This window comes from Nerophis ophidion, linkage group LG19 (genome assembly GCF_033978795.1).
Source record: "Nerophis ophidion isolate RoL-2023_Sa linkage group LG19, RoL_Noph_v1.0, whole genome shotgun sequence".
In the NCBI taxonomy this organism is placed as follows: domain Eukaryota; kingdom Metazoa; phylum Chordata; class Actinopteri; order Syngnathiformes; family Syngnathidae; genus Nerophis; species Nerophis ophidion.
The window spans coordinates 26,711,832-26,725,390 of record NC_084629.1 but is presented as its reverse complement, the minus strand read 5'-3'; the positions used below and the strand labels follow the sequence as shown (position 1 = coordinate 26,725,390).

The following is a 13,559-nucleotide window of genomic DNA, read 5'->3' as shown; positions in this document are numbered from 1 at the left end:
CACTTCATTAGGTACACCACTGACGTCCAAAACAGGAAGTGCTTGTATTGGTTTCCTAGCAACGCCACACTCACTAACTTTGACTATCGGGGGAAAAATGTATGCGATGTCACTGAAATGACGACTAGTTTGTTGTGTGGAACTTTAGGGCCACCACCAACCTTTGAAGGTGGGCCACGGCACACAAGGTAAGACCAGCAGAGACTCTTTAAGTTCTCCTGATCTCTGGACTTCTTCTCTCCCTCAACAAATATTTGATGTTGTCAACGTTATCCTGCATCATCCCTGCTTCTCCTGGAATATTGGAAATATGTTCTCCCTCCTTTTAATGAAATATGACAGTATAGAGAATAATGTTGTCATGTTACCACACAAACATTAAAGAGTGACAGTTAAGAATAGATCATTTGCTGAGAAAAACTGTGGTAATTGTGGCAGGAAAACATGTAAATTGATTAAATTGTCAATTTTGCAAGAAAGACAATGAAATAAAAATTACAGCATGAGAATTAACTTAAGAAAAAAAATAATTGAACTAATATTGTAGGGAATAGGTTGTAGACAGAAAGTTGAAAATCGGCAGAAAAAAACTAAAATATAAATGATGCTGAAAATAAATGTATGTAAAGTAACATTTTACAGGGGAAAAAGAAATGCTCCCAAGATGAAAGACATAAATTTATAGGAAACATTTTCTAAATGTGAATAAAATGGGAAAAAAATAGTAAAAGTTAAAATAAATTAAGATAATTTTACCAAGACAAAATTTAATGCTTAAGGTTTGTGGGTAATTAGTAGAAAGAGTTTTAGTAATATTAGAAGATGGAAAACCGCAGTAGATAATAAAAATATATCTAAAGTAACAGTTGAAAAATTTAATTTGACAAAAAATGTATTATGTTAAAGTCAAACTAGGACAAGAAGAGTGATATTAAACATTAGTTTTTTGTTGGGTTTTTTAAAATCAAGGTTATCAAATGCATGATTTTTCTTTGGTAGAAATGTAATTTATTTTTTTTTTTTTTTATCAAGGTTATAAAATGCATGATTTTTCTTGATTTGTTTGGGGGGGGGACAATCTGCGTGTTGTTAAATTGGAAGTTTTCCCTCAGTGACTGACATTTTGGTGGTTTTGTGTCCTGGCAGGTACGACAACCCGCTGAGTCCTTTAGAAGCTCACATCTCGGCTGACATGCCTCTGAGGAAGAGACACTTCTTTCAGATCCCAAACCCTCACTGCAACCTGGACCTGGATGAATACGAGGATGACTTTGAAGAATGACATGCCTCCATGAGACAAAGATCAGTAAAACACTGTTTTCTTCTTCTACCAGCATGAAGAAGTTGCTAAAAACGTTGAATATTGGACTGGGATAGTCTCCGCCTCCACGCTATCATTGGCTAACTTGACATTCCAGTGATCGTACCGGAAGCTTCTGTACAAAAACATGACCTGCTTGGTGTGCGCGCGTGAGATGGGTGATTTAATTTATAAAAGACTGTAAATATTTCTTTGCTGTGATGTAAATGAACACATTATTTTATATGTCATCAACGTAATAAAGAAAGCCTCAATGACTACACTGGACACTTCATTAGGTACACATGATGTACCTAATGTCAAGGCCTGAGCATATGATTTGTTTTTATTCCCATTAAGAGCAATATTAAAGTGTCCGCATAGATGTGCAATACAAAAAAGTGCAGGGTTACAACTTGGGAAGTCTTGAACAGAAAAGTACAATAATTTGGCATCCTGATATTAATCTTCTGTAACAACATTTGATAAATCTTACAAATGAGATTGATATTGCACATTTGTATAAATAATAGAGCAGAGTACAGAGCCACTTGGTACACCAATAACATATTAGACCTGACAATTGCTACAAGAATAGCACCATTTTTTTTTTAGCTTATTTACCATGTTCTACTGCTTGTCCCTTTTGGGGTTGCTGAAGCCTATCTCAGCTATATGCTGGCGGAAGGCGGGGTACACCCTAGACAAGTCGCCACCTCATCGCAGGGCCAACATATAGACAGACAACATTCACACTCACTTATTTACAATAAAGGAGTATTAGGGCCACACTGAAAACAAGAAATAGGAGAAGAAAGTACACATTGTAACATCTAAATTGTACAATTATAACAATACATTGGGGTGTGAGACTTGTAGTACTGTCTGAAAGTTACAACAATAATATATTTTAATATAAGAATATTCAGGAGTAAGAGATTCAACACATTTGAAAAATACGACTGAAGGATAAAAATGTTATGAGTTTTTAAAAATTTCCATAATTTATGACTGTGTATATATATATACATATATATGTATATATATATATGTATGTATATGTATGTATATATATATATATGTATGTATATATATGTATATGTATATATATATGTATATATACATGTATATATGTATGTATATATATGTATATGTATGTATATATATGTATATATACATGTATATATGTATGTATATATGTATATATATACGTATATATGTATATAATTACAGTATTATTTCTTTAAAGGTACTTTTACCCTTCATATTTTATTCAATGTGAACCTAACTCTCCTTAGTACATTTATAAATGTTCTTAAAGTGCTCATGTACATGTGATATAGTGCATACACCAAGTACTGGAGATACACAACATGTGATATAGTGCATACACCAAGTACTGGAGATACACAACATGTACATGTGATATAGTGCATACACCAAGTACTGGAGATACACAACATGTACATGTGATATAGTGCATACACCAAGTACTGGAGATACACAACATGTACATGTGATATAGTGCATACACCAAGTACTGGAGATACACAACATGGGATATAGTGCATACACCAAGTACTGGAGATACACAACATGTGATATAGTGCATACACCAAGTACTGGAGATACACAACATGTGATATAGTGCATACACCAAGTACTGGAGATACACAACATGTGATATAGTGCATACACCAAGTACTGGAGATACACAACATGTGATATAGTGCATACACCAAGTACTGGAGATACACAACATGTGATATAGTGCATACACCAAGTACTGGAGATACACAACATGTACATGTGATATAGTGCATACACCAAGTACTGGAGATACACAACATGTACATGTGATATAGTGCATACACCAAGTACTGGAGATACACAACATGTACATGTGATATAGTGCATACACCAAGTACTGGAGATACACAACATGGGATATAGTGCATACACCAAGTACTGGAGATACACAACATGTGATATAGTGCATACACCAAGTACTGGAGATACACAACATGTGATATAGTGCATACACCAAGTACTGGAGATACACAACATGTGATATAGTGCATACACCAAGTACTGGAGATACACAACATGGGATATAGTGCATACACCAAGTACTGGAGATACACAACATGTGATATAGTGCATACACCAAGTACTGGAGATACACAACATGTGATATAGTGCATACACCAAGTACTGGAGATACACAACATGGGATATAGTGCATACACCAAGTACTGGAGATACACAACATGTGATATAGTGCGTACACCAAGTACTGGAGATACACAACATGTACATGTGATATAGTGCGTACACCAAGTACTGGAGATACACAACATGTACATGTGATATAGTGCATACACCAAGTACTGGAGATACACAACATGTGATATAGTGCATACACCAATTACTGGAGATACACAACATGGGATATAGTGCATACACCAAGTACTGGAGATACACAACATGTGATATAGTGCATACACCAAGTACTGGAGATACACAACATGTGATATAGTGCATACACCAAGTACTGGAGATACACAACATGGGATATAGTGCATACACCAAGTACTGGAGATACACAACATGTGATATAGTGCGTACACCAAGTACTGGAGATACACAACATGTACATGTGATATAGTGCGTACACCAAGTACTGGAGATACACAACATGTACATGTGATATAGTGCATACACCAAGTACTGGAGATACACAACATGTGATATAGTGCATACACCAAGTACTGGAGATACACAACATGTGATATAGTGCATACACCAAGTACTGGAGATACACAACATGTACATGTGATATAGTGCATACACCAAGTACTGGAGGTACACAACATGTACATGTGATATAGTGCATACACCAAGTACTGGAGATACACAACATGTACATGTGATATAGTGCATACACCAAGTACTGGAGATACACAACATGTACATGTGATATAGTGCATACACCAAGTACTGGAGATACACAACATGTACATGTGATATAGTGCATACACCAAGTACTGGAGATACACAACATGTGATATAGTGCATACACCAAGTACTGGAGATACACAACATGGGATATAGTGCATACACCAAGTACTGGAGATACACAACATGTGATATAGTGCATACACCAAGTACTGGAGATACACAACATGTGATATAGTGCATACACCAAGTACTGGAGATACACAACATGTGATATAGTGCATACACCAAGTACTGGAGATACACAACATGGGATATAGTGCATACACCAAGTACTGGAGATACACAACATGTGATATAGTGCATACACCAAGTACTGGAGATACACAACATGTGATATAGTGCATACACCAAGTACTGGAGATACACAACATGTGATATAGTGCATACACCAAGTACTGGAGATACACAACATGGGATATAGTGCATACACCAAGTACTGGAGATACACAACATGTGATATAGTGCATACACCAAGTACTGGAGATACACAACATGGGATATAGTGCATACACCAAGTACTGGAGATACACAACATGTGATATAGTGCGTACACCAAGTACTGGAGATACACAACATGTACATGTGATATAGTGCGTACACCAAGTACTGGAGATACACAACATGTACATGTGATATAGTGCATACACCAAGTACTGGAGATACACAACATGTGATATAGTGCATACACCAAGTACTGGAGATACACAACATGTACATGTGATATAGTGCATACACCAAGTACTGGAGGTACACAACATGTACATGTGATATAGTGCATACACCAAGTACTGGAGATACACAACATGTGATATAGTGCATACACCAAGTACTGGAGATACACAACATGTGATATAGTGCATACACCAAGTACTGGAGATACACAACATGTACATGTGATATAGTGCATACACCAAGTACTGGAGGTACACAACATGTACATGTGATATAGTGCATACACCAAGTACTGGAGATACACAACATGTACATGTGATATAGTGCATACACCAAGTACTGGAGGTACACAACATGTACATGTGATATAGTGCATACACCAAGTACTGGAGATACACAACATGTACATGTGATATAGTGCATACACCAAGTACTGGAGATACACAACATGTACATGTGATATAGTGCATACACCAAGTACTGGAGATACACAACATGTACATGTGATATAGTGCATACACCAAGTACTGGAGATACACAACATGTGACATAGTGCATACACCAAGTACTGGAGATACACAACATGTGATATAGTGCATACACCAAGTACTGGAGATACACAACATGTGATATAGTGCATACACCAAGTACTGGAGATACACAACATGTGATATAGTGCATACACCAAGTACTGGAGATACACAACATGGGATATAGTGCATACACCAAGTACTGGAGATACACAACATGTGATATAGTGCATACACCAAGTACTAGAGATACACAACATGTACATGTGATATAGTGCGTACACCAAGTACTGGAGATACACAACATGTACATGTGATATAATGCATACACCAAGTACTAGAGATACACAACATGTACATGTGATATAGTGCATACACCAAGTACTGGAGATACACAACATGGGATATAGTGCATACACCAAGTACTGGAGATACACAACATGTGATGTAGTGCATACACCAAGTACTGGAGATACACAACATGTACATGTGATATAGTGCATACACCAAGTACTGGAGATACACAACATGGGATATAGTGCATACACCAAGTACTGGAGATACACAACATGTACATGTGATATAGTGCACACACCAAGTACTGGAGGTACACAACATGTACATGTGATATAGTGCATACACCAAGTACTGGAGATACACAACATGTGATATAGTGCATACACCAAGTACTGGAGATACACAACATGTACATGTGATATAGTGCATACACCAAGTCCTGGAGATACACAACATGTGATATAGTGCATACACCAAGTACTGGAGGTACACAACATGTACATGTGATATAGTGCATACACCAAGTACTGGAGATACACAACATGTGATATAGTGCATACACCAAGTACTGGAGATACACAACATGTGATATAGTGCATACACCAAGTACTGGAGATACACAACATGTGATATAGTGCATACACCAAGTACTGGAGATACACAACATGGGATATAGTGCATACACCAAGTACTGGAGATACACAACATGTGATATAGTGCATACACCAAGTACTAGAGATACACAACATGTACATGTGATATAGTGCGTACACCAAGTACTGGAGATACACAACATGTACATGTGATATAATGCATACACCAAGTACTAGAGATACACAACATGTACATGTGATATAGTGCATACACCAAGTACTGGAGATACACAACATGGGATATAGTGCATACACCAAGTACTGGAGATACACAACATGTGATGTAGTGCATACACCAAGTACTGGAGATACACAACATGTACATGTGATATAGTGCATACACCAAGTACTGGAGATACACAACATGGGATATAGTGCATACACCAAGTACTGGAGATACACAACATGTACATGTGATATAGTGCACACACCAAGTACTGGAGGTACACAACATGTACATGTGATATAGTGCATACACCAAGTACTGGAGATACACAACATGTGATATAGTGCATACACCAAGTACTGGAGATACACAACATGTACATGTGATATAGTGCATACACCAAGTCCTGGAGATACACAACATGTGATATAGTGCATACACCAAGTACTGGAGGTACACAACATGTACATGTGATATAGTGCATACACCAAGTACTGGAGATACACAACATGTGATATAGTGCATACACCAAGTACTGGAGATACACAACATGTGATATAGTGCATACACCAAGTACTGGAGATACACAACATGTGATATAGTGCATACACCAAGTACTGGAGATACACAACATGTACAGCATACACATATTTTAGTCCAAACCTCAAACTTCAACGTCCACATCATCCTGATCATGATCTGGATCATCAGTGTCCTGGAGGCAGCTGCTAAGGACGCCTTCTTGAGTCGGGGACGGTCTCTTGGGGTCTTGGGTCTTGTGGCTGAGGACCAGATGGTCTTTAAGCAAGCAGGAAGAAGAATAGACATTTAAAGGTCCTTACCTGGGATTACTGAACCTGTGGACTACCTGGACCTCAGAGGAACTCTGCGGGGCTCCTGCTTTACTTCCTGGAAGACACAAGAAATTCACAGTGGAGCTTTAACTAAATGAGTAGGGGTTACCTCTCCATTTACACACTGACGTAAATCTTTGTCTGTCCATTCAGGAAACAGTATGTCTATTCACTTACACACCATGTAAAGCTTGGTCTGTTAATTCGGAAACGGTATGTCTATTCACTTACACACCATGTAAAGCTCGGTCTGTTAATTTACATACACAAAACATTTAAATGTCACTTCACGTACTTACCATCTAAATGTTTGTCCACTCATGCAGATATATGTTCAGGTCTGTATGGCCATTTACATAAACATATCATGTTAAGGTATATGAGTTTTTCCTCATACACATAAAAGGATCTGTGTGCCCTTTGAAAACACGTTTTGGTAAATGTCTGTTGGTCCAGTCACTTACACACTATGTAAATGTCTAATTATTCTCTCACGCATGTAATGCAAACAAATATCAGTCCATTCACATACACACATATGAATGTCTGTCTCTTAACACAAACACACAGAAAAGGTATCTCCAAACCCATCCATCTTCTTCCGCTTATCCGAGGTCGGGTCGCGGGGGCAACAGCCTAAGCAGGGAAACCCAGACTTCCCTTTCCCCAGCCACTTCGTCTAGCTCTTCCCGGGGGATCCCGAGGCGTTCCCAGGCCAGCCGGGAGACAACGTGTCCTGGGTCTTCCCCATGGCCTCCTACCGGTTGGACGTGCCCTAAACACCTCCCTAGGGAGGCGTTCGGGTGGCATCCTGACCAGATGCCCGAACCACCTCATCTGGCTCCTCTCAATGTGAAGGAGCAGCGGCTTTACTTTGAGTTCCTCCCGGATGGCAGAGCTTCTCACCCTATCTCTAAGGGAGAGCCCCGCCACACGGCGGAGGAAACTCATTTCGGCCGCTTGTACCCGTGATCTTATCCTTTCGGTGATGACCCAAAGCTCATGACCATAGGTGAGGATGGGAACGTAGATCGACCGGTAAATTGAGAGCTTTGCCTTCCGGCTCAGCTCCTTCTTCACCACAACGGATCGGTACAACGTCCGCATTACTGAAGACGCCGCACCGATCCGCCTGTCGATCTCACGATCCACTCTTCCCTCACTCGTGAACAAGACTCCTAGGTACTTGAACTCCTCCACTTGGGGCAGGGTCTCCTACCCAACCCGGAGACGGCATTCCACCCTTTTCCGGGCGAGAACCATGGACTCGGACTTGGAGGTGCTGATTCTCATTCCGGTCGCTTCACACTCGGCTCCAAACCGATCCAGTGAGAGCTGAAGATCCCGGTCAGATGAAGCCATCAGGACCACATCATCTGCAAAAAGCAGAGACCTAATCCTGCGGTCACCAAACCGGAACCCCTCAACGCCTTGAATGCGCCTAGAAATTCTGTCCATAAAAGTTATGAACAGAATCGGTGACAAAGGGCAGCCTTGGCGGAGTCCAACCCTCACTGGAAACGTGTTCGACTTACTGCCGGCAATGCGGACCAAGCTATGGCACTGATCGTACAGGGAGCGGACCGCCACAATAAGACAGTCCGATACCCCATACTCTCTGAGCACTCCCCACAGGACTTCCCGAGGGACACGGTCGAATGCCTTCTCCAAGTCCACAAAGCACATGTAGACTGGTTGGGCAAACTCCCATGCACCCTCAAGAACCCTGCCGAGAGTATAGAGCTGGTCCACAGTTCCACGACCAGGACGAAAACCACACTGTTCCTCCTGAATCCGAGGTTCGACTATCCGGCGTAGCCTCCTCTCCAGTACACCTGAATAAACCTTACCGGGAAGGCTGAGGAGTGTGATCCCACGATAGTTGGAACACACCCTCCGGTCCCCCTTCTTAAAGAGAGGAACCACCACCCCGGTCTGCCATTCCAGAGGTACCGCCACCGATGTCCACGCGATGCTGTAGAGTCTTGTCTCTCCAAACACATACAGTATATGAATGCCCATTCGTATACCCACATATAGACACCCATATGAATGTTAATCCTTTCACAAACACATATTTGAATGTCTGTCCCTTCACATTCATTACCGTATGAATGTTTTTCCATTCACATACACACACATTCAAATGTCTGTTCATTCACATACAGTATATGAATGCCCATTCGTATACCCACATATAGACACCCATATGAATGTTAATCCTTTCACAAACACACATTTGAATGTCTGTCCCTTCACATTCATTACCGTATGAATGTTTTTCCATTCACATACACACACATTCAAATGTCTATTCATTCACATACACATTGTTTGTCGAGGCACATACACACACATACATAAATGTCTAACCTTTCAAACATATATATATATATATATATATATATATATATATATATATATATATATATATATATATATATAATGGATTAGATTTATATTGCGCTTTTCTATTATTAGATACTCAAAGCGCTCACAGAGAAGTAGGAACCCATCATTCATTCACACCTGGTGGTGGTAAGCTACATTTGTAGCCACAGCTGCCCTGGGGTAGACTGACGGAAGCGTGGCTGCCAGTTTGCGCCTACGGCCCCTCCGACCACCACCTATCATTCATTCATCATTCATTCACCAGTGTGAGTGGCACCGGGGGCAAGGTTGAAGTGTCCTGCCCAAGGACACAACGGCAGTGATTTGGATGTCATTAGGCGGTGTAGGGAACCTGCAACCCTCAGGTTTCTGGCACGGCCGCTCTACCCACTACGCCATATATATATATATATATATATATATATATATATATACATACATATATACATACATATATATATATATTCATATATATATATATATACATATATACACACATATATATATATATATATATATATACACACATATATACACACATACATATATATATATATATATATTCATATATATATATATATATATATACATATATACACACATACATATATATATACATATATACACACACATACACATATATATATATATATTCATATATATATATACATATATACACACATACATATATATACATATATATATATACACATATATACATATACATATATATATATATATATATATATATATATATATATATATATATACATATATATATATATATATATATATATATATATATACATATATATATATATATATATATATATACATATATATATATATATATATATATATATATATACATATATATATATATATATATATATATATATATATATATATATATATATATATATAATATATATATATATATATATACCTTGTATTACTAAGTAAACGCCCTTGGGCAAATAACCGCCCATGTCCTAATAGACGCCCGGGGTCTGAGCCCATTTTGTGAATAAAACGCCTCTTCCTAAAAATAGCCCATGTATAGTGGTACACCAAAACTGATGGACGGGAATACTTTAAGGGGGAAGAAGAACAGAAAGTTTGACTTAAAGTTCAAGCTAGCGGTTGTGAAGTATGCGGAGCAGAATTCTGGTTTGGCAGCGGCCAGGCAGTTTAACGTTGACCCAAAACGTGTACGTGAATGGAAACAAAAAAAAAGGGAGAACTACCATCTCAGTCGGCAAACGATGGAAAACTGGCTCGCTTATCTGGAAGAAAGGGAGCGACCTTGATGCTAATTTGTGTCAGTGGATACACCACCTTCGTGGAGTGAACCACCGTGTGTTCCGCAAAATGATCCGCATTAAGGCCAAGGAGTTGTATGCCACCGCGAGTGACACGAGAGACACCGGGGTGGTGTTTGGTGTAACGAGTGGCTGGCTTAATCGATTCCTGCATCAGAACAACTTTACCCTCAGGAAGAGAACAACTGTTGCACAGAAGGAAGCTCCCGTCGAGAAGATTGTCAACTTCCTCGTTTTCACTACTAAACAGATAGAGGCCAAGAAAATCCACTCCAAGAATATCATCGGCATGGATGAAACAGCTGTCTGGTTTGATATGGTTGGTTTTAGTACGGTCAATGAGAGGGGCGCCCGCTCCATCTGCATCAAAACCACCGGCCACGAGAAGGCACGCGTCACGGTGGTTCTTGCAGCCAAAGCTGAAGCCTTACTTTGTGTTTAAAGGTGCTGTCCGTGATGTAAAGGCTATGCAGAGCATCCCCGGGGTGATCATTGCTTCCTCCAAGAATGGCTGGTTTAATGATGACATGACAAAGGATTGGCTCCAGAGTGCAGTGGGGAAATTTCACTTCTGACCGAGGCTACTTGCATGGGACTCGTACCGATGCCATATCAGCGAGGCCACGAAGGCAGAGCTCAAAAGGGGCTACAACCTTACAATGGCTGTTATATCTGGAGGTTGCACAAAGTACCTGCAGGCCCCCGATAGTCTTGTTTTTTTGTTTGTATGTTTACAATAACTTATACATTTTAAGTTTTTCATACGAAAAAAAAATACTGGACAGTAACCATTGTAACCAAATAATCGCCTGCTTCTTTTAAACACCCGTCTCCAAAAATGATTTTGTGAAATAAACGCCCGGGCTACTATTTGGTAATTAATATATATATATATATATATATATATATATATATATATATATATATATATATATACACACACAGTATGTGTGTGTGTTGTGTGTGCTGAATTTCCACCAGGGTGAATTTCCCCCAGGGATCAATAAAGTACATTCCTTTCTATCTATTCTATACATATAGATAGTACTTTATTGATTCCTTCAGGAGAGTTCCCTCAGGAAAACTACAATATATATATGTATACGCATAAATATATATATATAAATATATATATATATATATATATATATATATATATATATATATATATATATATATACATATATATATATGTATATGTATATATGCATATATATATATATGTGTGTGTGTATATGTATATATATATATATATGAGTATATAATGTATGTGTATATATATGCATATACATATATACGCATACATACATTATATATATGTATGTGTATATATATATCTATATATTAGGGGTGGGCAAATTAGTGCGTTAATTATGAGTTAACTCATCAATCTATTAACGCCGACAATTATTTTATCGCACATTTGCGTATGTTGTTGCCTTTTCTTAACAAGATGGCGTCGCCCGGCGTCGAGGGGCTCTTGGTAAAGATGGAACATTTGGCAAAAATACCGGACAATTCTGCAAATTTCATGGCTGGCTTACAGCGTGGTCACTCCGGGATCACTTACGACCGCCAGACAATTCTGGATGTGGATAGATCGGGCCGTTTTGGACTGAATGACGCGTGCTTGCTAGACCGGCTAGCTAGCATGGGAATACTTTGCCGGCTACATCCAGCAGCCTGTGAAGCAGCGGAGTATGTTTGTTGTCTGTCTATTTATGAATAATGCAGACGAGGAGTGTTGGCTGAGTTCTTAACGTTTGCTTTCAGAGTGTGCATATCACAACATACAAGATGCCGTCATGGCGACACAACCTATACCGGGCTACCGCGCATGCTCGTCACTCCTGTTGCATGCTGGGTAGGGTAGTTTTTTTTTTTCCTGGCTCATAATATCACAATATAGTACCATGTATATGCGTTCAGTTTATCAAAGCACCAAGCAAACAATCGGAAAATTCCCATCATATCAATTCCTAGATATGGTCATAATTATTTTAAGTGCACTACGCAGAATAAACACATTATCAATATTGCTACTATGTATAATTTGATCAAAAATTCCCTAAAACAGCCCACTACCTATAATATAGGTTTTTTAAACATAAGATCCCTGATTAAAAAAATGTTTCTGCTGTTACCTCAGAAATTGCCTGTTCAGATGTTATGATTGTGGCTCAGACATTTGTATGTAGATTATATTTATTTTCCATAACAAACAGGATAACTTAAATACCCTAGCAGTGGTAGTAATACGCTTAAATATTTGTATTTACATTTTTTGAGTTGATTTTCATAAAATATGCTATTTAACTGCTACTGTTTAACAAGGACTGATTTAAATTGTGTT

At 38.7% G+C, this 13,559-nt stretch overlaps 2 protein-coding genes across 5 annotated transcripts in view; one reads left to right on the top strand and one right to left on the bottom strand.

The window, feature by feature from the left end:
• ppp2r3b (protein phosphatase 2, regulatory subunit B'', beta) overlaps nt 1-1,581 on the top strand; it is a 68,786-nt gene extending 67,205 nt beyond the window's left edge. For all 4 annotated transcript variants that reach the window (XM_061879727.1, XM_061879728.1, XM_061879729.1 and 1 more), the window contains one exon: nt 1,147-1,581. In XM_061879727.1, the coding sequence (XP_061735711.1) occupies nt 1,147-1,282 (136 nt within the window). In that variant the 3' untranslated portion in view covers nt 1,283-1,581. The remainder of the gene's footprint in view (nt 1-1,146) is intronic.
• The window catches only part of si:ch211-269e2.1 (cohesin subunit SA-2), a 66,528-nt gene that overhangs the window by 9,085 nt on the left and 43,884 nt on the right, over nt 1-13,559 (bottom strand). The window contains exons 31-32 of the mRNA XM_061879726.1: nt 7,482-7,548; nt 7,303-7,421 (exon numbers count right to left, since the gene is read on the bottom strand). Coding sequence (XP_061735710.1) covers nt 7,304-7,421; nt 7,482-7,548 — 185 coding nt within the window. The 3' untranslated portion in view covers nt 7,303. The remainder of the gene's footprint in view (nt 1-7,302; nt 7,422-7,481; nt 7,549-13,559) is intronic.